General features: G+C 43.9%; 1 protein-coding gene across 3 annotated transcripts in view; it reads left to right on the forward strand.

Moving 5' to 3' along the window:
• The window catches only part of gnao1a (guanine nucleotide binding protein (G protein), alpha activating activity polypeptide O, a), a 112,077-nt gene extending 87,021 nt beyond the window's left edge, over positions 1-25,056 (forward strand). Inside the window, exons 5-8 of one of the 3 annotated variants that reach the window (XM_066684852.1) lie at positions 5,546-5,674; positions 9,407-9,536; positions 13,419-13,572; positions 14,175-19,991. In XM_066684852.1, coding sequence (XP_066540949.1) covers positions 5,546-5,674; positions 9,407-9,536; positions 13,419-13,572; positions 14,175-14,362 — 601 coding nt within the window. In that variant the 3' untranslated portion in view covers positions 14,363-19,991. Of the gene's footprint in view, positions 1-5,545; positions 5,675-9,406; positions 9,537-13,418; positions 13,573-14,174; positions 19,992-20,055; positions 20,210-23,546 lie in introns of those variants that run through there. The other 2 variants (XM_066684853.1, XM_066684851.1) reach the window with 2 other exon arrangements.
• Positions 25,057-27,256: the final 2,200 nt, after the last annotated feature.

Here is a 27,256-nt window from a genome sequence, read left to right on the forward strand (position 1 = left end):
GACCGGCCTCATCGTCTTGCTCTGCACCCCCACCTTTGGGAACCACCGCCTTAAATGATGGTAAAGTTCGTCGCGTTCCCTGTGACGGCACCTACAAGGAGTCTGCATTCTTTGCAGAAATCTTTGGACTGAGCGTGGCCATTCTGTTTAAAACCAAAGTATTCCCAGACCCTGTGTCTCCCCCATTTTGGTAAAAAGTTTTTCTCACTTATGTCTTTGCTCTTCAAAAGGTTTTGAGCTTGATGTTTAGTTTGTACATTCACTGTAGCCCCCTCCCACTAGCTTTGCTTCCATTACGTCAAGTGAGTGTAGTATATACAAGGGAGTATATTCGAGGCATTATCGTGTACTATATTCAAGGCATATTTCATGTGTTTATCGCAAAAACTCATGTCGTAATAACTATAAAAGTACAATGAATCGTGCAGCCCTAGTATACACATTCCTATTCTGGCGTACATTAGTCCAGTCCTGTCACAGTTTGACAGCGTAAATGATCGTAGTTTGCGTTTTGAAGCCCCTTTCTTCACCTTCTGAGTCATTAACCTGCACAGTTCTCTGAGAGCGTCTGTGCAGGACAGATTAGAGTTGCGTTCCGGCGTGTTCAGACCGAGGTGCTGGTGATAAGCCCTCATATCAGATCATTTTAAAGGAGTAAAGCTGGATCTTACAGACATATGCTGCTGGTTTTTGTACACGACTGCTGCGGGTCATACTCGAGTGACGCAGCTGACTGTTTGAGTCTGAGAAGTGTCAGCCTGCTGGAACAAGACCGAGCACACACTGAAGAGCTGGTAGGAATCTACACACAGCGGCTGTACGGAGGAGTGTGTACACAATCCAGAAGCAGACCAGCGCGCCGCACACACTCACATACGTGCACACGCTCCATTTTCTGCTCCGAGGCCCCGGCTCTGCCATTAGTGCTTAGGATGTGGCATCTTTATCCTGATGACCCATTTAGTCACAATAGCCACATTACCCTTTGCTGTGCGCGTATGTGTGCGTTCTCAGGGCACAGTTGGCTGGATGTCCGTCACGTGTCCGTGAGGTTGCTAACATGGCTGTGACAACCAGTAGCTTTTTTCCAAGAAGCGTGCATGCTTCATGGAGTTAGTCACTCTTTCTGGGGGCTTGTGTAACACTTCCATGGCATTGTGCAGTGCACTGACCTTCATAGCACCCCGGCCTGTAGGGCTACACCATGGACAAACCCCTCCTCCTCTTCCAGCCTGAGGCCTACTCGGCCCTGGAGGTCCTCGCTGGGTACTTTTAAGGTCCATTTTGGTGAAGAGCATCAGTGGATGTGTCCCGGGTGTGCAGCTGCTTCCCCTGGCCCGGGAGGCCCACAGCGCAGCGACTGTCTAATGCACCCCAAGGCAGTGCCAGAGAGGGGTGTTATAACAAGATTGTTCTGGCCCCCGGCCCGGCGCCCTGTCATTGTTTATCCTCTCGGAAGCTTTTCCATCGTTATCAGCAGCACCTCGCCTCCAGGTCTTCTGCCTCATGGCTCTCCTCTCTCTCCTTCTCCCTGCTCTTCCCCTTGCTACTTTTCCTGTCTCATGGCTGCTCCCCTCGCTTTCCCAGTCTTCTGCCATCTGGTTTAATGTTTTATTCTTGCAGCCCTTAGAAATTCTCAGCTCACATCCAGTGCTGCTCTCCTGCACTTCTACTGCTTTTACGCTTGCTTACACACTCTCTCTCTCTCGCTCTCACTCTGTCTCTCCCTCCCTCTGTGCTGATGGGAAGCAGCAGACAGCAAGTTGGCTGTTGAGAGGTGTTGCCAGGCAGAGCACTCAAGAAGCAATAGAGGGAGGGAGGAGGGAGAACAGAGTGTGAGAGAGGAGCTGTGTGTGTGTGAGAGAGAGAGAGAGACTGGTGCAGGGGGAAGGGTAGAGCTGGCAGGCAGCCCCGAGTGGAGAGGCATACAGGCTTCACATATTAAAAAGAAAAGGGGAATTGAGCACAGCTTCCAACCACCTCTGTTCTTCTGTCCTTCCACTCCACCCCGAACCGTCTGCTTCACAACATGTGAAAGACAAATAATGCAAATTATACAAATAACCCTTGTGTGTTAGGGGTTTTTATGTCCTGAATCTGTGTGTGTGTGTGTGTGTGTGTGTGTGTGTGTGTGTGTGTGTGTGTGTGTGTGTGTGTGTGTGTGTGTGTTTTGACTTGCTGTAAAAAGGATCAGTGCTCCTGATCACCGCTGATTTTGTCAGCCGTGTTTTGAAACTAAGAGCAGCTCCACACGAAACGTGTCCTATGGCCTGACGTCATGGAGTTAAGATCCGAAATCTGATAGGGATAGGTCTAAAATATTTCTTTGAAATGTGTAGGGAAATGAGCAGGTCTGCTTTTAGCTTCTGTGAATATAGATTAACCATAAGATCACTATCTAGTTCCTACAGTTCTGGCTGTAGGTGAACGCATGGTAGATAGATGTATAGATTGTAGACTGTAGAATAGCCATTTAAGAGTATTAACACACAAAGCTGATCATAATAAAACCCAGCAAATGTTATATAGCTTCTCACATATTGCCTTTATCCAGCTGTGTAGTGTAATGTAGTGTTAATGGCATTAAAGTGCATCTCAGAGACCCTTCACCCTGCAGATGTGATGTGGCCTGATGCATCCACTACAGCAATGAAGTACCACCCATAATCAACCGGTTCATTGCCCTAGTTCCTTCTGGTGTCTCCTTGTTCGTTCTTTCAGGAAGAATGACGTAGCATATAAAGCGATTGAAGTGTTTGTAAGAGCTTGTAGTGGGACGTAAACAAGAATTCGCGCTGCTATTTCAGTCTAAAAACAAACGCAGCGGATGTGTGCGCACCACGTCCTTCAGAAGGAATTATGTTGAAGTCTGGTTGTGGTCATTTGAGTTGCATTGGAAATGCCTGGTGTAACAGCTCTGGGTTTTGGCGGGTGGTTGTGGTCAGATCAACCAGACGCACGGTAACGCCAGCTGTGAACAGGGCCGCACAGATCAGGTTAGTAAATCACATTTTGGGCCACATCTACCTGAGGTCTGACTGGAGCCTTAAGCTGTGGAAATGGGGAGAACAAAAGCATGGAAACAAATAGAGAAACAAAGGGAAATGGAATTCAGTCCACGGTGGAGGGAAAGGAGAGGCAGATACTCCTGTGGAGGACTGTTGTACAGTTAAAAGAAGGAAAGGGTAGAAAGAGAATGAAACGGTAGAATGTGCAGGTTGTCTGTGGACTCCAATTAGTGTGTAAAGAGCCTGTTGAGAGTCCGGTAGTGGATGCCGAGCCTCGGTCCTAGGAGCCGAGGTTATGGTTCAGTTCGCTCTCAGGTAGGACATGAAAGAGCATGTGAGTGCTGTGCCCTTAAGCAGCTCTGTAGGGCACAAGCTCTCCAATTAAACATTAATACATCTCAATGAGCCCCAGTTCTCTTTTACAGCACCCTCTGGAGTTGAAAATGTGTACAGCAGGTGGCTGATTGTTGGCTGCTACGTAAGTGTACACAACATTTCTCCTTTGGGAGGTTCCATTTAAAAGCTGCTCGTGCCCCGTGTAAGCACAAGACCACACACCTGGTGCCAAAAACAAACCGTGTCACTCTTTTTTCGCTCTGCCTGGCAATCTCTCTCTCTCTCATATGATGAGTCGTGCCGTGAGCTGCCTGTGACTCCACAGCCCAAGTCTTTGGGGGCAGGAACTAATGAGCTGCAATGGGGCTTTGGCGCCGTGCCACTGCAACTGTGGCAGCTTGGCGCAGGCCGTGCCATATTAGCAACTTTGTTATTAAACATTCATCAGTCATTTATTAATGATTAATACGCAAGCTCACACGGGCAGGTTCAGGCAGCGTTAAGCTCTGCGCCGCATGGACGAGGCAGTGCGGGACGGGAAGGAGGCAGTTTGTTGGGCCGAAGTGACGACGACGCTGGAATGTTAGCACATGGCTGGCGAATGCTGCAGCTGCCCTGAGAGGCCTGCGGCTTTCGTACTGGTCACAGAGACGGAGACGGACACCATGGCAAACGCAGATGGAGCGGGACAGAGAGGGAGGATGTGTATCTTGTGCAATCTGCTGTAAGCTGAGGTCATATGAACTGCAATTTATATCACAGGGTTTTTTTTTTTCTTTCTTTTTTTAACCACTGCCTGGTGACATGAATAACACTGATCAGTTCTTTTAGCTGAATTTAGAAGCAGGAGGAGTGTGAGTGTGCGTTGGTTAGTCCCTGTCAAAAGGGGATGATGGGGTCAAGTGTCAAACCTGGCAACACTTGACTACCTCTCATGGCCAGTGCTTTTTTTTTTTTTTTTTTTTTTTTTTTTTTTTACTCATGAAAGTGAATAGGGCATTGATCATTAGCTCCTGTGTTAACTGAAGCAGGTTTTTCATACAGCTCATAAATTATTGCTACTAGAGCACACTGCAAAATTGGTCACGACCTTGTGTTTGAACATCCCTCTGGTCCGGACAGCTCACCACCTGTGTGTGCCCAGCTGATAGCCTCCGATCTAAATAGGCTTGCACCTGGCATTAAAACCAATATGATTACATCGGTTTAGAGCTCTGAAACTGATAGAGAGGAACGGCGTGTGTTAAAATGGCTGTGGCATTCTGTATTTTTTAGTAGCATTTAGCTTTGAGCAACGTCAGGTTTCCTTTGGACTTTTGTTCAAAATGAAGCACAGAAGTTAATTAATTGTGGTTCCGCAGTCTGAGCACTGGCCCTGTCATGTGGGCAGCAAGGATTTCTCAGTCCTCTGGAGTTTGAAATCCTAGAGAGTACCGTTATCCTTACTCCCTGTGTATATAAGATGGCTTCCCACCTCTTCCTCCTATCTCTCTACATAGGGTGATGGTTAGCACAGGTGTGTGTGTGTTGGCTAATGTGACAGATCTGTGTAGTTTGCATTCTCCTCTGGTCATCGCCTCCATGCTTCTGAAGCTGATGGCACTACGTTCTTAATACTTATTACTTTTGCTCATTTATCTTCAACTTGTAGCGCTGTTTTCCACTGACGACATTTTATATATTTTTGTTCACTTGTGTCTGCCATTGACCGAAAGGGTTTATTGGTTTACTGTTTTTCGATGCACGTAAATTACGCTAAAGTGACAGCAGTTTGCTGTGTTTGCAGGTCACACTACAATATCCCTTTTGTTCCAGTCTCACAGGCGAGACTCTGATTTCTCATTCGTGGCTCATTTTTTGTATAGAGAGGAAGAGATATCTTTGAGATTGGTGAGACAAATGCAGTCATGCCTGATGTAGCATTGCAATCAGTCACAGATACTCAGCATCCGTTTCAGTGAAGCCAACGGCCCAGCTAACGATGATATGTGTGAGTTAGGCCGCGATGAATGAGTGTGGGTTTGCTGGCAGGTTGTAGGATTTGTCTCTCTAAATTGACTCTGTTGTGCCTCATGGAGTCAGTCGAGATGAATGTCATCATTAGCGCTCTGAGAAGTGTAATCTGATTTTCTCTCCCTCTTTTTTGTGTAAAATGTGCTTCCAAAGCTGATTTCTTTTTTCTTCTTCTTCTTTTTCCACAGTTACCTAGATAGTTTAGATAGGATTGGTGCTGCAGACTACCAGCCCACAGAGCAAGACATTCTGAGAACCCGAGTGAAGACCACTGGGATTGTAGAGACCCACTTCACCTTCAAGAATCTGCACTTCAGGTATACCACTGCACGTACTTCTCCACGTATATTCACTACAAGCCTGGGCTGTCCTGCACGGTGTGGTCTTTTTCCTTCTCAAATACATATATTAAGATCTCTGGGAATGAGGAGAGAAATCAGCTGAATGTGCTGAAACCTAGCCCTCCACGGCTAGCACTAGACCCTTCTGACCACTACTAAACCTTGCATTTAAATCGCTGGTAACACCTTACCATACCGGTGCACATATAAGCTTATATTAATACGTCATTAATGACCTCCTCATAGTGAATTATACATACATTAATGCTTAGTATATCAGGAAATAAAGGATATACATTAATGACCACATTAGTCATACATAAATAGACATTAACAAGGGTAAACAAGTGTTGTTTTGTTAACATGCGCTTGACTTTAGGGTTGCTGTTGGCAACATTAAACCCACTTAGGGCAGAACGGTGGCACAGCAGGTAGGTGTCGCAGTCACACAGCTCCAGGGACCTGGAAGGTGTGGGTTCGATTCCCGCTCCGGGTGACTGTGTATGAGAAGTGGCTCTGGACCCACCGTGACACTGAACTGGATAAGGGTTACAGATAATGAATGAATGAACCCACTTTCTCACAGTGTAAAGTAGCAGAAAAAAAGACTATAAGGAAATTAGTCACAAGTTTTTGTTTCTGTTTAAAAAAATATCTCAAAATTTGGCCCTCATGGTCCCCCCATTCATATAGTATGTGTAAAACGTTGTGACTTATTTATAATCTAGTAACCATTTTACACACCTACCTAACTCTTAATAAACTCATAATAATCTTAATCACTGCTTATGTCCCTGACTATAATTTTGCCTACATCAGTGCACAGAGGTGTGTAACACACAGTATCCAAATAGATCCAATATGTAAAGGATCTTAATGAATAAGGCAAGTCTTGTATTAATTAGCAGACTGAATAAACAAGATTTTGATGCTTATTTACCCTTGTTAATGGCTATTGATGTGGTCATTAATGTATATTCTTTGTTATTTCCTGATATATTAAGCATTGATGTATGTATTAACTCATTATGAGGAGATCATTAATGACGTATTAATATATGTTTATTTGTGCACCGGTATTGTAAAGTGTTACCAAATAGCTTTACTGTATTAAACTCACACAATGTTGGCTGTGTCTGGAGGACTGAGTCTGCCAAAATGTAAAATAAATAAAATAATAATGAGGGGGGTTGTTGGTCAATTACATCGCTGTATCTTTTCTTTCCTGTTAGCGGATATCAGACTGTGAAGGTGGGCACTGTAGCTGTGCTAGTTTACCATTTGCTCTAAAAACAATGGTGTATAGGTACACAGACATGAGACCTGGGAGAGATGTGAATGCAGGTTATTTACTCTTTCCTGTGGAGTTGACAGTTTGCTCCATTTGTTTACAGATGTTGAATCTTATATTTGGCAATTTGGAGGAAGTGGTGTGTCCTCTTTCCCTGCTCTTATAGATACGCTTGTTGCTCACTGCCGGTGGAAGTTCTGAGTCGTGTAAGAGCTGAAAGAGTCGGCGCTCTATTGTGAGCTGAGCCAAAAGATCCGACTGGCTGAGAAGAGCCAGATTGCCCGTTAAATACATCATTCTCAGAAAAGCCCATCACTAGTAACAACTGCTCTCTTTCTGAACTTAAGCCTGAACTTGGATAAGGATGAAGAAATACAGAAATAAGTAAAATAGTTCTATAAATACAGAAATATGTTGAGGAAAATATAAATTAAAAAAAAGAATAAAAACAAATACAAATAAAACACAAATTTTTTTAATAACAACTTAATAAAAAATTACATTTTTGATTAATTCATTCATTTATTATCTGTAACCGCACAAGGCAGGAACACACCCTGGAGGGGGCACCAGTCCTTCGCAGGGTGACGCACACTCACACATTCACTCACACCTACGGACACTTTTGAGTCTCCATTCCACCTACCAACTTGTGCTTTTGGACTGTGGGAGGAAACCGAAGCACCCGGAGGGAACCCACGCAGACAGAGGGAGAACACACCACACTCCTCACAGACAGTCACCCGGAGGAAACCCACGCAGACCCAGAGAGAACACATCACACTCCTCACAGACAGTCACCTGGAGGAAACCCACACAGACACAGGGAGAACACACCACACTCCTCACAGACAGTCACCTGGATGAAACCCACACAGACACAGGGAGAACACACCACACTCCTCACAGACAGTCACCCGGAGGAAACCCACACAGACACAGGGAGAACACACCACACTCCTCACAGACAGTCACCCAGAGGGAACCCACACAGACACAGGGAGAACACACCACATTCCTCACAGACAGTCACCCGGAGGAAACCCACGCACACACAGAGAGAACACACCAACTCGGGACTCGAACCCACAACCTCCAGGTCCCTGGAGCTGTGACAGAGACACTACCCGCTGCACCGCCACTTTGATTAATTCATTATTTTAAAGATATATTTTTATTTTGTCAGACCCAGTCCTAGATATGTAGGGAATGCAGTGCGCATGGGTTTCTTTCACCGTCCTGGTCTCTGTTTCTCTTTGCGGTTCAGCTGCATCTTCACATTTTTAGCTCTCACTCACCACCTCGCTCCTGTTAGTTCAGACTGAAATAAAGGTGTTAGTTTGTAAAGATCATTGATAGACTTGTTTCGCAGGCTGCAGAAACACTTAGTGGAACTCACCACTGGCCTAGAAATCATCCATACTGTACAAAATGGGGTCAAGTACTGGAGTGGACACCCGCCGGGAGAATGTGTCCACTTAATTTGAACATTGGAATATTCAGTATGAGGTGTAGAACAGTCACTGAGTGCAGACCAGGTTTCAGCGTGACATTCCGAATACGGTATCATGGCTGAGTAAGGAGATTTGTGCCATAGAAAGAGAAATTATTCTGTAATTCTATTTCTGGTCTGATTTAACTTGTCTGGAAATCAGTGCATGAGGTCCACTAAGACTGGAGTTGAGAAGAACTGCTTTAAAGCATGCGTTTTCTACCCACTGGTGTTGTATTGAATGTCTCTTACCTGCTTTGGTCAAAATATCACAAGGATCAAACATAGAACTGTTTGCCCCCCCTGTCTTAACAATCCTGTTTAGAACGGCAAGTTTCAGCGCTGGTTCCTTTAAAAGATAATGAGCCACTCGCTGTTCACCCCGACACTGAGCGCACAGCAGTGAGGAGCAGAAGCTCTGGATTTTTAGCTTTTGTTTTCTCCATTTTTGTTTATATTCGTTTTTACTCTAGTGCTCTAGTGTTTACTTTAGTGCTATTATATCTCCATGGTGTTTGTCTGTTTTTGCTTGCTTTTAACCTCATCTTTGCGCTCTCACATCAACACGGGTCCAGCACCGTGATTGGACAGACACAAACAATGGCCACTGAAACATTTCTGGGTTAAACAGAGCTGTGGTGGAAGGTTGTTGTCCAGCCACTGAAAGCTTTGGGACTGAAACCTGAAAGGCACCTTTAATTGCCTTGTTCGGGGGGTCTTTGCTAAAATAAAATGCTTGAACTCTACTACAATATGGTACAGGTCCTGGACCAAAAGAACCGGAGTTAAATTAATAAATCTGTGGGCAGTGCTGTACATGACCATGATAAGTTTTAATTTAAATGATTTTAAGCATTCCTGAGTATATCATGGAGGTAGAGCAAGCATAGAGTATGCGTCTCCTCACTGAGCCTTATCTTCATAGGCTGTTTGATGTAGGGGGTCAGAGGTCAGAAAGGAAGAAGTGGATCCACTGCTTTGAGGATGTAACTGCCATCATCTTCTGTGTGGCTCTGAGTGGATATGACCAGGTGCTGCATGAAGACGAGACCACGGTGAGTAGATCACACACACAATCACACTTGTACATACTAACACACACACTCAAACGACGCACCACTACAAAACACACTCTGCTTAAACGACCTATTGCCTAAAACACTAATTCAACGAGAAAAGGACACTTTGTCAAAACTAATGCTTGTGATTCTTATGGTTTTAATATTTTTATTTATATATGGTTCATATTCTAAGATGGGATTCTGAAATAAACATGCAACAGTGTCGATTTTTAAATATTTTTGGGACGCTGCATAAAGAAACTTTAAAAAATGTCTCACATACACACTGTGGCACAGCACACTAATGCTGCTTTTACACTGAGTAGAACCTACTCTCAGCAGCAGCTCGTAAAATCACACTGTGGTGTTTTGAAGAGGTTCAGACGCTCCTAGGTGTCTGATAAAAACTCTGTGACCGACGAAAAACTCCAGTGAGAGCCAGACACTGCAAAAAGGAAAACTCTGCTGTGAGAATTGGGGCGTGAAGCTCTGTTCAGTCCAAAAAAAACGACATGTGAATACACAACGAGTAAACAGCGCCTAACGTTGTGGTTTTCAAAGCCCGCAGTTCCCGTTGGAGACGGGGCTTTGCGAAGTCACTGTTGACTGACCTGGCAGTTCGTGATAGCGGACGTACTCGTCCAAGCATGTTGAGATGACATTGCGTTTGCAGCAGTTTGTCTCAGAGGAAGTACGTGCTTGCCTTCCCCCTCCTAGCTCAGTGGCACTGGGTATGACTGAGGGAGCCCCAGCTAATGGACCCGACTATGAGTAATGATGAGGGGTAAATTGGCATAAAATGAGATTACATTTAAATGACACATTCAGTAACATGGTTTATGAAGTCAGTGTGCATCTATTCAATCTCAAATACGAGGATATAGAAATTTAATTTGCAACATAATTTGGAAAGGAAATAAATGAAAAATTGTATATAAAACTTATTATCATTTAAAAGTCTTTTGCGCTTTCCTTTGTGTTATGTATATCATTCTTCAGTCTGTAATCACAGCTAAGGAGTGGGTCACTGTACTAACGCAGACAGGTTTGAATGTTGTTATTTAAGTGTAAACCAGTGTAGTTGGTTTTGTTGAACATCAGTGGTGGTGACTAAACTAAATGTACAAACACTGGTCCTGCACTGCCAGATTCTGGTGTTTTTCACCTCTTAAAGGCTAAGCACCACTTAATGGACCTCCATGAATATTCCACATTATTGTAGTTACTGACAGATATAAGTATGAATTAAAATGAAAATAGCAGCTTAATTTGCTTTAAAACTGACAATTTTATTAAATTGACGGAAAAACCCGAGCTCGCTACGGAAATTCTCGAACGCGACCGTGACGTCACTGGTGGACAACAGCCGAACAACGCCGCGGTAAAACACCGTTATGACTGACTGTTATGACAGTATCTAGCTAAATAACCAACATTTTTCATGACAATAGCCTAGCGATAAGCTAAACTCAAATGTAGAGGTACCGTTATTCTTGTAAATGTGATCGAAGTCGAACTCGAATTCATCCGACACTATAAACCTCCGTAATGCAGCTACGTAGCCGAGTATAATCTGAGCACCGAGTTTAGCGAGTCAAGCTAACGTTAACTAACACCAACTAAAACAGGCGAAGTGAGCGTCCTTACCCTGTTTACCTCCATGTTACAGAGGCTCTTGAACACCTTTCGTTGGTGTCCTTACATGCCCATATTGTTGGAAAAGCGCCAGTGAAATGAGCTACAGATAACGGAGTGAACGGATGGTCCTTTCCAAAGTGCTCGTTTAAAGTTGACAAATTTAGTCCGTTTTCTGGATATTTTGGGATCTTTGGGCCATTTGTTCACAGATGTCCCACTGTACATTGAATGATTGCAGCCAAAAACAACACACCTTTTCCTCATTTTGCATTAAATTAAGTGCAGCTTCTAGAGTTGTTGTCCACCATCTACGTCACAGGCAAGACGCCTATTAGAGTTTCCCAACACCGTTGAGGGGGGGGACCAACGGTCTTTTAAACCTTATTCCTTCAATTAGTAAGAAATAACTATCAATAAACACAAGTTAGGAACTCAAATTCCACTGTATTTATTTGTTTGACACTTTCATAGAGCTGCTGCTTAGCCTTTAACATGGTCAAGAACTTCCTAATGTCACAGGATAATGAAATTAGACTTACACATAAAATCACCAATCGCCAGCTTGCGACTTTAGCAGAAAGCATAAGGAGGTAATCTCAGGGACAGACGCTCAAATTCAAGACCAGTACAAAATGATACACAGAAGTGCAGAATGAAGCTGATGTGAAGATATCAGAGGCTCCGTGGAGCGACCAGCTGAGACTCCAACGCCACACACACATAACAAACTGTTGCTGTAACGCTGTGATACAAACTTTGTGCTGAACATCTGCCAGAATTTACAGTTAGATCAGAAAACCTTTGATATTAAAAAAAAAAAAAAAAAAAAAAAAAAAGTCACACTGTTAACTGTGTTGGAAGCCACAAGTCTCTGACTTTCCCATCATGCTTTAGTGTTGCTTTGTTGACATACTTTATTGTACTATCATCCGCTGATTAAAAAAAATCAGCAGCAGGATTTATGGTGTAACTCTGTGTTTGTAATGGCTCATGCTTAAACAGCACCTATAAGGCCATCAATCTTAGCACTGCTAGAATGAGATGGCTTATGGACAACACACACACACACAGATACATACAGAAGCAAGCTTACTTCGACAGTCTCTCTTCTGTACCTTACGGCCAATTTCTCTTCTCCATGTTTTCATCCTCACTTCTATTTCCTCTCTCTCACTCACACACACAAACATGCATATAGCGTCTCACACTAACCACCATATCAACTGTTTGTGATCTGCACGTGACTGTGTGAATTCTGTGTTGTTTCTCTCTGGAGCCTCATGCTTCGGTACCTGGATCTGTTCTGCCTGTTCTTCGCTCTAGCCGTGGGGACAGTATGTGCAGCTGCGTGGGGTGGGGGTGGTGTGTGGGTTGTGTTGTGATATTGACGCCTGTGTGGTCGTGCTGGCCTTCTCCGGTGGCTCCCTGCCGCCTCCTCTACATCTCCGTCTCTCCCTTCGGTCGTCTCAGCTCCTCTCCTGCCATCTCTCGCCGTCGGCTCTGCTCTCTAACCAATCGCTAAAACCCCAAAACCAGTTCTGCAGACGGCCCATCCATCAGAACGTTACAGCAGGTACGCACTCTGCTCCCATTGCCACCAGCCAATTCCAGTGAAACTAACATGAGTTGAAAGCAGCGCTCTTGTCTTGTTTGCTAATGTGTAGAGGAAGTGGATTTCTGTTTGTATTTCCTGCACCTCACTGCAAAAGACAGCATTAAACTTTTAGCAATGCTGCCGCTGTTGGAGTGGTCGGGCAGGAGGCATAAAAATAAACTTCATGAACTTCATGGACGACTGGCTAATTCTGTAGCGCAAAAATCAAATGTGACTCTGACTCATCCCACTACTCCTGAACTTATGACCACTGATCAAATGATGACCAGAGTGCCTGCTTCCAACTATTCTGATTGTAAATGTACTTAACATAAGTCTATAATTTGGAAAGAAAAAAAAAGAAACGATGCCTGTAAATGTTCCCCAATCTGTCTCCATTCTACTGTTACAGCTATAACCTGATATATATCACTTTGCCTGGGGACGTGGCATTCTGATTCATTAATTCACATGCAGAATAATTTTCTGATATCTTTTCTATGACTTCCTTCCCTTTCCCTGCTTGTACCTCCATTGTGCAAAACCCTGATGACACACCATGTGTAATCTGAGCCTGTTTATTTATATGTGTAGAGAGCTGAGCTGATGTCTGACGGCTTCTTCTTTCTCTTTTGATCCCACAGAACCGCATGCACGAGTCCTTGAAGCTGTTCGACAGCATCTGCAACAACAAATGGTTCACAAACACCTCCATCATTCTTTTCCTTAACAAGAAGGACATATTTGAGGAGAAAATAAAGAAATCGCCTTTAACTATCTGCTTCCCTGAGTATACAGGTAAATGATTGTGCCCAGCTGAGATGATTTCACAGACAGGATGAGGAGGCTAGTAGGGAACAAAAGAATGACATGAATACAAAATAAAAGCTCTACATTGGGCAGTTAGCACTGCAGACCCCCAGGGAAGATGATCTTGTGGATATTTCTTTTTTCCCTTGGGATAGCTACTCGTCCATTACCTGGAAATGCTCCATGTTTCTGGATCTGGTTAAAGAGGAATGCAGCCAAGTGGGCCACCCCCTCCATTTCCATTCCATAGAAGCTTTGACCCACAGCATTTTTTTTTATTGTGCTACCTACCATATCTCATCAGCCATTCACCATACAGCCTGTTACATGATACATCGTTGTGCGTGTGTATGTGAGAGATAATTTTTACAGTCTGAGTTTTCATTACACCCCTTTTGCTTTCCTTTTTATGCCACTGCTTTATGTTTTACACACTTTCGATCTTTTGTTCTTTATTCCTGTGACTCTTTTGTGAAACCCCTCTACATTCTCAATCTTTGCTTTCTATTATTCCGTTCTTTGTTCCCCCCCTCGATTTTCTATGTCCCTACACTTCCTGGCCTTTCTTTCCGCTGCATTCTGCTCTCCAGGCCCCGACACGTTCATGGAGGCAGTGGCTTACATCCAGTTGCAGTATGAAAACAAGAACAAGTCCTTCCATAAGGAGGTGTACGCTCACACCACCTGCGCCACGGACACCAACAACATCCAGTTCGTCTTCGACGCCGTCACCGATGTCGTCATCGCCAACAACCTACGCTTCTGCGGCCTCTACTGACCCTGATTGGCTGGAGACGGCTGCTCCTGTTGCACTGTCCTTGGATATTGTGTTGTTCCCAGTTTATTCTCTATGTCCACCTCTCCGGTAACAGCAGACAGCCGTTAAACGCAAGTTAATGAAAGCTAAACCGACAGCTTCCCTAGCCGTCAACGTAAGGGAACAAGTTCAGTTTAATCCAAAGATCAGTATCCCACTATTGATTCTGGCTTAATGTGTCAGGAACGTGTCTGTTGTAAGACTTAAACCTGCACTGTGCCAAAAACAGTGGACTGTTTCAGGTGCAGTTTAATTGGACTGGCTTAAGGAGAGTTGTCGAATTAGGTTAAATGCCAAGCTGTCCTCGTTCTGTAAACAGTCTCCTGTCAGACAGATCACAACCGTCTTAAATGATTCCCTTTTTTCCCTCTGTATGAAAATCAAACATCTGTTTTGGGAGATTTGCCGCATTCATGCTGTATGAAATATGAAACACATGAAGCCTTGTAACATAGTTTACCGTAAATGGCCATTACTGCTGTACAACTTGTAGATGATAGTTCTTTAAAGCTGTGTTTGAGTGCCACTTTAGATAAGATTTCTTTGGTATTATCCACTCTTGAATGTTCTACTTTGTGGGTACAACTTACATGGCATTAAAGTTATTCATAGTAGCTAATGCCATGAGCTAGTGTACGACTGCCACACTGCGCTGTCTCGGTGTCCTGAAGGCTAGTTTCTATGTATGCTTACGAAGAGCCCTCCGATTATTATGCACAGTAACAGTTTTCAGTTTTCTTAACTAATCTTTTACAACTCTACGATTCACTGTTATTGTTTTTCCTCAGTTTATTAGGAATGACGAGAGGAAACCATATCTTTATATAATAATAATAATAATAATTACCCACTTTTGACTGAGATCTTTGGTCTTGTGAAGTTGGTTGTAGGATAGAAGTATATATAAACTTGATTTAACCTATAAACTATAGTGTACATAAACCGAGGGTTGCATCAAATGGTTCCTCTTACTAATTTAAGTCCTGTGATTTTTCTGAACTTGGCTGGTGTCGATGTAGACCAGCGTAAAATGGCCGAGGTCTAACTGCCAAGAACTCTCCCTCTGTGTCAATCTGTACAGTTTAATCACAGTGTCAGGTTGGCTCAGCTGGTTTGCCTCAGGTTGTTTGCTGTTTATTTTGGCCATAGCCTATAATTTAGCCCAGTGAAAGCCTCCAATCAGGCTCTCTTTATCATCCCCCCCATGTCAGCTTGATTGTTTGTTCCAGTGTGTGTGCTCATAGCCTCCCATACCTGTCATCATAAGTAAGATTTTTTTTTTTTTCTTTTCTGTGAAAGAGAATTTCATTTGGTAACGGGACGTACAGCAAATACAAAGCAACAGGGGACAGTGAAGGAAGAGGGGCATGCAGTGATTTGTAATGGTGGAAAGGCACCAAAACCAGGAGTGGGTTTGGGTGTCTGTGGATTAATTAGAAAGAAAACAGCTGTTGCAGCTGTAGTTACACAGGCCTGCAGGGGGAGGACAGAGGGAAGTGTCACAATGTTCTTTTGGGCGTTTGCCTAATAAGGAGTGGTCTCCGCTGAGAAAGCATCCCATGAATACTGAGGCAGTCACTCAGCGGAGAGGCCAGGGCTTGAACCTTTTGTCTCTGTAAATGTGGCGCTACACTGCTGTGTATTAATGGTAGGTCACGTTTCACCTTCTGGAAACTGCTTGTAGCTTTTGTTTCAAGATTGAACATTTTTTTAGTTATGGGAAAATATATATATAAACTACATAATGTAAGACATCACGTGTCTGATAATTACGATACGTTTCCACGGCAACCAAATTCGTTTTCAAAGAGTCGTAGTGAAAAAACATGAGACAGCAAGTAAAGTTGAGTTCGCTTCAACTTTTTGCAAAAACACGGCAGCCGCAATGCCTTATCCAGTCAGACAACAGCAACGTTTATTTGTCCGTACGCAACAGGTGTGCCTCCATAGTTCAGTCTCCACGACATGGATGAAACACTAATATCCTACATGCGGTGTCTGGGTTCCCCATGACTCAAAATAACATTAAATTTTAATTTAGAGTGGTTAATCTTCAGGTTTATAACCAAGTACGTGTTTAAAAAAAAAAAAAAAAAATTGTTACTGGATGCCATTGTAAACTTAAAAAATTACATTTTAATTGCTATAATATTTCACAGAAATAAGTTTACAAAGGTAATCTATCTGAAGATAAATCATCTGACATTTATTTGAAAACTATGACTTTGACTGACACATTCTTTCACTCAAGTAGTGAGTCACTGGCGAAGGAAGTTGATGGAGAATTCTGTACAGAGCGCAGTGTACACGTACCGCTAGTCCATACCTTGTAGCTCAGCGCTTGTGCTTGAGTAACTCTGTTAACCGGATTGCAGGACCTGGCTCTATAGGTGTATTTAAAATTAAATCATTCATTCATTGTCTGTAACCCTTATCCAGTTCAGGGTCGCGGTGGGTCCAGAGCCTACCTGGAATCATTGGGCGCAAGGCGGGAATACACCCTGGAGGGGGCGCCAGTCCTTCACAGGGCCTACCAACGTGTGTTTTTGGACTGTGGGAGGAAACCGGAGCCTCCGGAGGAAACCCACGCAGACACAGGGAGAACACACCACACTCCTCACAGACAGTCACCCGGAGGAAACCCACGCAGACACAGAGAGAACACACCACACTCCTCACAGACAGTCACCCGGAGGAAACCCACGCAGACACAGGGAGAACACACCACACTCCTCACAGACAGTCACCCAGAGCGGGAATCGAATCCACAACCTCCAGGCCCCTGGAGCTGTGTGACTGCGACACTAACCTGCTGCGACACCAAAATTAAATCAGTACACTATATTGTAACGTTAATTAGTGGCTTCGCAAATAGTGTGAACAAATTACACTGATTTGATGAGTAAGGAAAGGGACAGCTACATATAAATCAGAACCAAAAATGAATGTATGTGCACCACCAGCGACTTTCAGCTACTTCCATCTCAGCTCAGTCTAAACTGCTAAACTGCATTCTTTAAATTTGGGTATCGGACCAACCCATAAACTGATATAAGACCACTCTCAGTTTACTGAGAGAGCTGGAAAATAGACAACTTGTAGAACATATTGGGTTTGAAATTTACTCTGAGAATACATTCTAAACTGTGATTTATTTGTCTAGATGCAGATTAATGTTTCGCGTTAAGTAAATGAACTTCGTACAGTAACTCGGTGTGAAATGTTGGTTTACCTAAATTTTACAAGTTAGAATGTGAGCTCACGTCAGATTTTACGTTCTGAATCGGCACTAATGGTATGTAACCAGTATGTTTCTTTGTTCTAGTGTAAAAAATGTCCTTAAATGTCCCTGAAGGACAGGTTCTCCCCTTTTTCCTCAAGTGAACACAGTTCTGAGACCTTAATGAAACACATTTGACCTGCGTTTGTTAAAATACCACAGCTGTGTTCTCTCTGTGATTTAAAAGCCCTGTTCAGTGCGATCAGTTTCAGCACCTTTTTCTTTAAACGACAGTCAGGCGCTGTTCTTAAGTGTTTGCGTTCTATTTAGGACGCTGTACAAAATCAGAATGACTTGTTTTATCCCATGTTTTTTGACTTGGGTAGACCATAATTATATATATATTTTTATTCCCCCCACAGTGTGTGGGTTGGTGGGCTCCTGATCTCTAAATTAGTATAATACTAGTCTAATGCTAACATTCTGTCTTGGCTGTTGAATTAATCTGGTGTTGGAGCTTATGGCGACGCCTCAGATGGCAGTGAATGATGTCAGTTTTGTTTGAGCTCAGCCCTTAAACATTTTAGCAGTTGGCTCTAAATTTCACATCAAAATTAAGACACATCCACCATGGCATGGAGCTGAATAACGTGTAACAAGATAATTATTGGTGTGTGTGTTGATGGGTGGACAGTGTATAAATACATATCATTTTTAAAGAAAGAAGAGTGAAAGGACCTGACTTTATTTGACCAGGTAAAGCCTGTGTACTAAATCATTCAGGCCTGTTTTTCCCTATCCAAGTAGTCCTCTAAAATGCCTGAATGTCCCAAATTGAAATGGCTGTGTTGGAACAGGCTAAACCCTGAAGGTTAGGGCTACTCCAGGACCATAGTCAGGAGCTTTGCCATTTCAGTGTAATCATCCTGCGGAAGGGAAATAGACTGAAAGTCACATGCTTCGACGTTGTGTTTGTGAGACAACATGCAGAAAGTTCTCCTGCTGGTATAAAAGCGTTGGGGGAAGTGTGTATAGTACACAGCAGCTTCATAACAGACAAGAAGTGCATTCTGACTCAGCATGCTCTCAGTTTCTCAGCTGGAGGGTCATTATCGCTCTTATTCTAGAGGCAAAACAAACCCTCAACCCCCGTACCCGTCCAACTGTGACACCAATTTCATGCCAACACTGATCTCCTCCTAGCGATCTTTTTCTTGTTTAATCTTGCTCTCTTTTTTTCTTTTTTTTTTCAGTCTCTCAATCCCTCTCGCTCAGTCTCTCCTCTTTGATTTTGAGTCGTCCGATGAATGTGGCCTTTCAGCGTCAGGAAAGGTTTGCGTCTGTATTCAGGAGAGTAATAGGCCCCAGATCCTGCCAAGGCAAAAAAGCAGGATGTGGGACATCAGACTTGTGGGAAATGTAGTTTTAAGATAAGGTGCAGAGATTTGTGGGTAATTGAGCCTGTGCCCTGGTGATTGACTAATGGCTGGTTGTTGCTGTGGTTTTTACTTGGGCCACAGAGGCTGGTGCTCGGGCCGGACTGCAGCCACTGAGGACTGTGATGTATAATTGGATTTGAAATGATTTATTTGACATCATATTACCTGCTGAAATGAGATGTTTCACCTGTGTAAAAAGCTTTAGCAGAATGATTGAAATGTGACTTAAAGAAATGGACAGCAGCTTGTTCTCCGTCTTTGGCAAAAGGTGTAATAATGTCTTTCAGGTACCGTCTTTAGTTCTCCTGCAGCTCAGACACACTCACTATTGGAGTCAGGACGTTAGATTAGTTATTGAACAAGACACATCAGGCGTATTTGGATGGTAGTTTTAAATAATGCTGTCTAGATTAGATTAGAGGAATCTGGATTAGAGAAATAATTAGTGTAGGTGTAAGTGCCAAATATAGAGTGCCATCTGTCCCACACTTTCATCCCAAGTCTCTAGCATCTATATTCGTGTCTAAGTAAATCATACATCCTCTTGTGTTTTCCTGGTTGCGATTGCAGCGTGTGTCTGTCAGTGCTGTGTCAGACTGCTGTAGTTATTGTGTCTTTCACTGCTTTTAATTATTTATTGAACAATGGATGTGTATTTGCGTTTATGTATTTATATTAAATAAACTAAGTGCCACTTAAAACTGAAAGCTTGGGCTCTTTGTTCCTCTGGTGTCTCTCTCTCTCTCTCCCTTTTTCAGTCTAAAAAGACCCTCCTGCACTGGTACACCAAGGTCGCTTCATCAGAAGTTACTCAATCTGACACACGAAACACATCAGGGCAGCTTCCGTTCTCTTGTTTACTGTTTGTTTGTTGTGGGCCACTGTGAGGCTTCTACCTTGGCCTTCACTAATTTTGCTCTTGTTTTCTAGTGCTAACGTTTCCTGCCTTCTTTCTCTCTCTCTGTCTATTCCTCCCTTCTGTTCTTCTCACACAGAATCGCATGCATGAGTCTCTTATGCTGTTCGACTCCATCTGCAACAACAAATTCTTCATTGACACTTCCATCATTCTCTTCCTCAACAAGAAAGACCTGTTTGCTGAAAAGATCAAGAAATCACCCTTGAGTATCTGTTTCCCGGAGTACACGGGTAAGAACACGCCCATCTCTTTAAAACTAATACCAAATGCCTGTGTATTGACATCTAGTTTGTCAATGTTAGGGGAATATTGCATTAGTTAATCTAGAGTGAATGTGACTGAAAATAAAACTTAATTTTGTGATGTAAAGCTAGGTGCTTTTACAATCCCACGATGGACTGGAGCCTTTCCATTGCGTATCCCTTGCTTTTTTCGCAATGATTCCATTCAGGCCCTGGGCCCACCGCAACCCTGAACAGGATGGAGCGCTAACAGAAAATGCATGATTGAAAGAATGGCTTTTTTAACCACATTAGTGAAATATCCCCCTAAAGTAAGATGGTGTTCATTCATTCATCCGTTACCTGTAACCCTTATCCAGTTCAGGGTCACGGTGGGTCCAGAGCCTACCTGGAATCATTGGGCACAAGGCGGGAATACACCCTGGAGGGGGTGCCAGTCCTTCACAGGGCAACACACACTCACACATACAGACACTTTTGAGTCTCCAATCCACCTACCAACGTGTGTTTTTGGACTGTGGGAGGAAACCGGAGCACCCAGAGGAAACCCACACAGACACAGAGAGAACACACCACACTCCTCACAGACAGTCACCCACCCGTAGGAAACCCACACAGACACAGGGAGAACACACCACACTCCTCACAGACAGTCACCTGTAGGAAACCCACGCAGACACGGAGAACACACCACACTCCTCACAGACAGTCACCTGGAGGAAACCCACGCAGACACATGGAGAACACACCACACTCCTCACAGACAGTCACCCGGAGGAAACCCACGCAGACACAGGGAGAACACAGGGAGAACTCCAGGTGATTGTCTGTGAGGAGTGTGGTGTGTTCTCCCTGTGTCTGCGTGGGTTTCCTCCGGGTGACTGTCTGTGAGGAGTGTGGTGTGTTCTCCCTGTGTCTGCGTGGGTTTCCTCCGGGTGACTGTCTGAGGAGTGTGTTGTGTTCTCCCTGTGTCTGCGTGGGTTTCCTCAGGGTGACTGTCTGTGAGGAGTGTGGTGTGTTCTCTCTGTGTCTGCATGGGTTTTCTCCAGGTGACTGTCTGTGAGGAGTGTGGTGTGTTCTCCCTGTGTCTGTGTGGGTTTCCTCTGGGTGACTGTCTGTGAGGAGTGTGGTGTGTTCTCCCCGTGTCTGCGTGGGTTTCCTCTGGGTGACTGTCTGTGAGGAGTGTGGTGTGTTCTCTCTGTGTCTGCCTGGGTTTCCTCTGCGTGACTGTCTGTGAGGAGTGTGGTGTGTTCTCCCTGTGTCTGCGTGGGTTTCCTCCGGGTGACTGTCTGTGAGGAGTTTGGTGTGTTCTCCGTGTCTGCGTGGGTTTCCTCCGGGTGACTGTCTGTGAGGAGTTTGGTGTGTTCTTCGTGTCTGTGTGGGTTTCCTCCGGGTGCTCCGGTTTCCTCCCACAGTCCAAAAACACACGTTGGTGACTCAAAAGTGTCCGTAGGTGTGTGTGTGTGAGTGAATGTGTGTGTGTGTTGCCCTGTGAAGGACTGGCGCCCCCTCAAGGGTGTATTCCTGCCTTGCGCCCAATGATTCCAGGTAGGCTCTGGACCCACCGCGACCCTGAATTGGATAAGGATTACAGATAATGAATGAATATCACAGGGCAGTCTGGGACGGCTTGATCCAATGTCATATTTGTGATCACAGGTTTTTTCCCCCTTCCTACTGAAAAGGGACCTGTCCTGTACGAGAGTGCACAAGCTGAGTTTGGTCACCTTTTACGTTGAGGTACCAGTTTCACTGTTCTGGAACGTTTGAGTGGAGTTAGCATCAGTGCTAAACATTTACTGGTTCAACACAGTTTCTCAGAACCATCATTCGAGTCCAACAGTCGCCGTTTTAATAACCCACTGCAATCGCTTGAGCTACCAAAACAGAGACCAGTACAGAAGGCTGTTGCTACTGTTTTGCGTTTGCTGTTTATATGAGCGTCATGTGGGGAATCACATGAACCAAACAGCCTCAAGATACTCCACCCATTTTCAAGAATCTGTTTTACAATTTGAAACAGACACAGGTACTCAGTTACGACGTGGATAGTTCTGGGTTCAGATTATTTGTGGAAAAAGGGTGGTCCATTTCCAGGAGTAGATTGGTCATTTCTGCCGCACCTGAAATGAAGTTGAGTTGACCCTGTAATTTCATTCAGAGGTCATTTTTACTGCCGTCCCCTTTGACCTGTGATGGCTCTTTGTAGATTAGAGACGTTCTGTAACAAAAACTTGGTACAGTTCAGTAAATCAATAAGATGCAGTGCCATAGTGAGTGGCACACTATGTATAATAGATAGTGAGAATGAGTGCTCTCCCTGTGACCGACCGTGTGTGTGTCTGTGTGTGATGGATTTACACAAGCTGGTGTTGCTGAGGTGCGTGGTCAGCTCGGGGCTGTCTGTAAGAGCCTGGGACAGGTTTGGGCAGCCATGGGGAAGAGATGAGACCTAAGGGACAGACGCCATCCTGTCGGTGTCTTATACACACACACACACTGTTCAGCCTGCTGCCACACAGCCCCTTCTCTCTTCTCTCTTGCCACAGAGCTCACTTGGAGGCTGCCTGTTACACCCAGTTCTGGTCTTAAAGCTGGATGATTTGAGCAGGGAAAAAGAAATGGTTTAAAAGACAGGATTGAGAAATTCTGACGGTATGTGACGTGAGCAGGTGGTGGGGAGAGCCTTGGGGGGGGGGGGGGGGGGGTTATGTAGAGAGCATTTGAAGATGCTGAGATGTCATCTGTAGAGAAGTATAGGCTTGAGTCAGTCTCATGGAGCTTGTGCTGTCTCCTCTCTCTCTCTCTTTCTCTCTTACTCTCTCTCTTTCTTTCTCTTTTTTCTCTTTCTTTTTCTCTGTCTTTTTCTCTCACTCTGTCTCTCTCTCCGTCTCTCTTTTTCTCTGTCTTTCTCTTTTTCTCTCTCTTTCTCTTTTTCTCTCTCTTTTTTTTCTCTCTCTCTTTCTCTCACTCACTTTTTCTTTCTCATTTTTTCTCTTTCTCTCTTTCTCTCCCTCTCTCTCTCTCTCTCTCAAACACAGAGGTTTTCTGTCTGCTCTGTCAAGTCCTTCCTTTTTTTCTTAGAGATATTTGTCCCCATTCATTGCTCTGACTCTCTCTCTGACCGGACACGGTATTATTTCAGCGTTGCAGTTGCCAAAATCTGTCATTTCCAAACGTGTCAGCTGAACTGAAATTGCTTGTGATAGTTGCTTGCCCAGTGGGCCCTTGTCACTCTCTCACCAAACATCTCTCTCTCTCTCTCTCTCTCTCCCCGCCCCCCACCCCACCCCCCCTTTTCTCCTCCTCCTGCCTCTCACCACAGGCCCCAACACTTACGATGATGCGGCTGCTTACATCCAAGCACAGTTCGAGAGCAAGAACCGCTCGCCCAATAAGGAGATCTACTGTCACATGACCTGTGCCACGGATACAGGGAACATCCAGGTGGTGTTCGACGCCGTCACCGACATCATCATCGCCAACAACCTGCGAGGATGCGGCTTGTACTGAGCCCCTCCCTCTCGAGCCACTTCTTTGGAAATGATTAAAATGCAAGTTGGTAAATAATAATAATGATGATAATTTTAAAATAGGCATATACATATATATAAATATATATATATAAAAATGTTTTTAGTTTGTCTTTCCAAGAGCTGCCAACAGAACTGATTTCTTATAGAAACCCAGCCTTTACTGTTTTAGAACAAAGTTGGGACCTTTTTTTTTTTTTTTTTTTTTTTTTCCCAATTGTTCTTTTTTTTTCTTTTCTTTTTGTTTTGATGTTTTATTCTTCCCCTGTTTTTCCACTGTGTCTTTATTTGTTGTTTTAACTACACAATCCTCATTTTTTTGTTCTGAGAGATGTCTTTCTTTTACTATATTTTTATGTCTTTGTTTATTGTATGTATATTTATTGCGTGTATATCAGTCGGGGGGCTGACAGCTACACGTTTTGCCTGCGTATACGACGCCGATGTAACGATGAAGCAATGATAGCTGTGTCAATGGCTTAGACGGTTAATTCTAGTCGTGAGCACTGCAGTTCAAGTCTGTCAGGCCAAACCGCGGTCGTAGTGTGTCCCTGTTCTTCTGGTTTTTATCAGACTGGGTTTTCATGGCGATTCCATTTGTTCTGTTCAGCTGTTCGATGTCGTAGAGAAAGGAAACCCCCAGGATTGCACCCTACAAGCTTCTTTTCTCGTTTTAAGTCTCGTTCACTTTCTGTTCGTCCGTGTCACTGGGGTAGGACCGGCTTTACCGGCCGTGCGCGTCCGGGGCCGTATAGCGTGCGACTCCGAGCCCCTAAACCAGTCTTGATGATTGAAATTGTCATATCAGTGCCAACCTTCTGAGAATGACGGGTCTGGAAATAGTTCTAGCAAACACTAGGTCACTGTAACGAAAACCTTTTAACACTGTCATGTAAGGAACTTCTACTTTTCTTTTTTTTTTAATTGTTGATTAATTTATTAATTTATTTATTGATCGTCTGTCCCACACTTCTCCTTCTCACTGAGCCCACTCCCCCTCTGTCCTCCCAGAGCTTCTGTCCTGCTTTCCCAGTTTCTCTCCCTTTCCTAGACGTCCTGTTTTAGTTGGTCTCCAGGCTGGGTAACAGAGTCAGTCCCTCTCTCTCTCTCACAGGTCCTGTCACACATAGCATGACCCTTCAGCCTTTGTATAAAGAAACAGCTACCTGCTTCACTTAGATAACGTTGAGAAAATTACTAATAAAACCCACAAAAAAGGCAAAAAGAGCAAAAATAAAAAAGGAAAAAAGAAACACAGCAGCAACAAAAAAAGAGAGCATCGTGTAAGCCGGGTGGGGGAGGGAGGGATTCGGGTGGGTGAGGAAAAACAGGCAGTCGCAGCCAATGATATGGTGCCGTATGGGTGATGGTCATTGGGCTGCGTGTCTTTGTAGAAAGATCCTCTGGTCTAGAATCTTTACAAGTAGACTTAATCCAAAAAAAAGAAAAAAAAATGACTATGACAATAATAATAAACAAGGTAAATGAAGATGATGATAATATTAACGATGATGATTCTGTAATATTATTAAAAGTATATTTCTTGTGCTTTGTAGCTACAGAACTTTTTTTTTCTCTCTCTCTCTCTCTCCCCCCTTTTTTTAAAAAAAGAAAAAATTTGCAAGGGTTCCCGCGATCCGTTCTTACTGACTTACCGATGTTGATGTTGAACTGTACCGATTATTTTTTTCCTTTTTTTTTCTTCTGTTTTGCCTGTTTGCCCTGCATCGCAGTGTATTTACTTCCGCCCAAATAACGGTATATGTATCTATTTTTTATTTGATTTTTGGACGAACCACTTTCTGACGCGCAGGCCCCGCCCCCGGTGCTGGAGAGGGTGGGCCGGCGCACACAGCTGTACAGATTTCATGCGCTTTCTCCTCCTAATGCATTTTTTTGGGGTTTTTGGGGAATTGTACTCAAAATAATAATAATAAAAATACACACCTTCCAGGTCTGCATAGAAAAGCACAGCTCTCACTCAACACACGTAGATTTGGAACGATGTATCTCTCCTCCCTCTTCCTGCCTTCTTAGTTTGACTTGAGAAAAGAAGACGAAAAAAAAAAATCTGAACTGTGTGTAATGACACAAACCAGTTATGCTTTTGGAATTTCTTTTCTTCCTCCTGCCCTTCCCCCTCCTTTATTTTTCTTTCATCCTTTTTTTTCCTCTCCCAGTGAATGCTTTCTGTGCTGCTTATTTCTCCCTCTTCTTTAGTGAATGGTTGTTCTTTCATGTGGGATGTTCGTGCTGGAAAACCAATCGAATGTAGTGTTTACATTAAAAGCCACAGTTTTCATGACTACAAACCACGGGTGCTTCGGTTCTGATTGTTGTCCATCTCTCTTCATTTTACTCTTAATGCTCTGTAAATGTGTGATTATTACACCATTGAAAAGGGAAATGTGTTTTCATCCTCATCGCAGAAAAGTACAATGAAATTTGGGCTACGCTTTTAACACACACATGTATTTATCCCAAACATGCAGTAGTTTTTAGGGGCAATGAACAAACACACACCAGTGATTAGGGGCCGTGAACACACCCCCCGGAGCGGAGGAGAAAATGCAGTTCCTTGACTCCACCCCCCACCGCCATTTTCCTGCTGGGCCAGGGGATCCAACTGGTGACCAGGCCTGTTTCTACAAGGCTGCTCTCTCTTTAGACTCCAGGGACACTGTCTTGTAACGTGTTTCAATTGATCTATTGAAAGGAAAGCTGGTGTAAATTATGTGAAAATAACGAAAACAGCTGGAGATGCAAGTCTCGTCCCAGTCCTGACCACATACTGTAATAATACCAGAGTCTTTTCAGGTCTATGGTTGTGCTGTGCATCTCACACTCGCTGTTTTCTCCTTGTGTGTTTGTGATAGGGCCTACGAACATGGAGGGCAAACAGTTAGGCAGAGTTTTTAGGAGAGAACTCTCCGTTCAGGCCGAGGGTGAAGAAAAGCTGTGAGAGAACCAGAATCCGCCGATCAGCACGTGGAATATCAGCTAGCTAGGTACAGAAAGACCGCAGGATTGTGCTAGTGTCCAAAATAAACAACCACTTATGTTACCAGACCCCACACACACTGGCTAACGAGATTTCTGACATTTTGTGAAACCTCTACCACAATGAACCAAAGCAGAGATAATATTCTGACCTTTAGCTTTCTGCTACTGTGATTTTCAGGGATGTGACATCACTTCCCCTCATTACAATATCACAGTGAAGTGTCGGAAGTCACATGAGCGAGTTTACTTGTGAACCCATGATATGAGGCAGGCGTGTGATTGTGTTTTCATGCAGTTTGCTTGATGCTGATCAGTGGGGCATCAGCTTTTATTACATTGTTTACATTAGCCTTGTAGGTCCATCACAAAACTACAAAGGGAAAAGGCACTGGTTGAGGAACTACATTAAGGTTGAGGGAAGAATTAGTTTCTATTTCTTCGCTTCATCAAACGCTCCCTTAAACGAACTCTCTCACACGTGGGGTACGTGTAAGCCTCC

The sequence above is a fragment of the Hoplias malabaricus genome, chromosome 11 (assembly GCF_029633855.1).
Source record: "Hoplias malabaricus isolate fHopMal1 chromosome 11, fHopMal1.hap1, whole genome shotgun sequence".
In the NCBI taxonomy this organism is placed as follows: domain Eukaryota; kingdom Metazoa; phylum Chordata; class Actinopteri; order Characiformes; family Erythrinidae; genus Hoplias; species Hoplias malabaricus.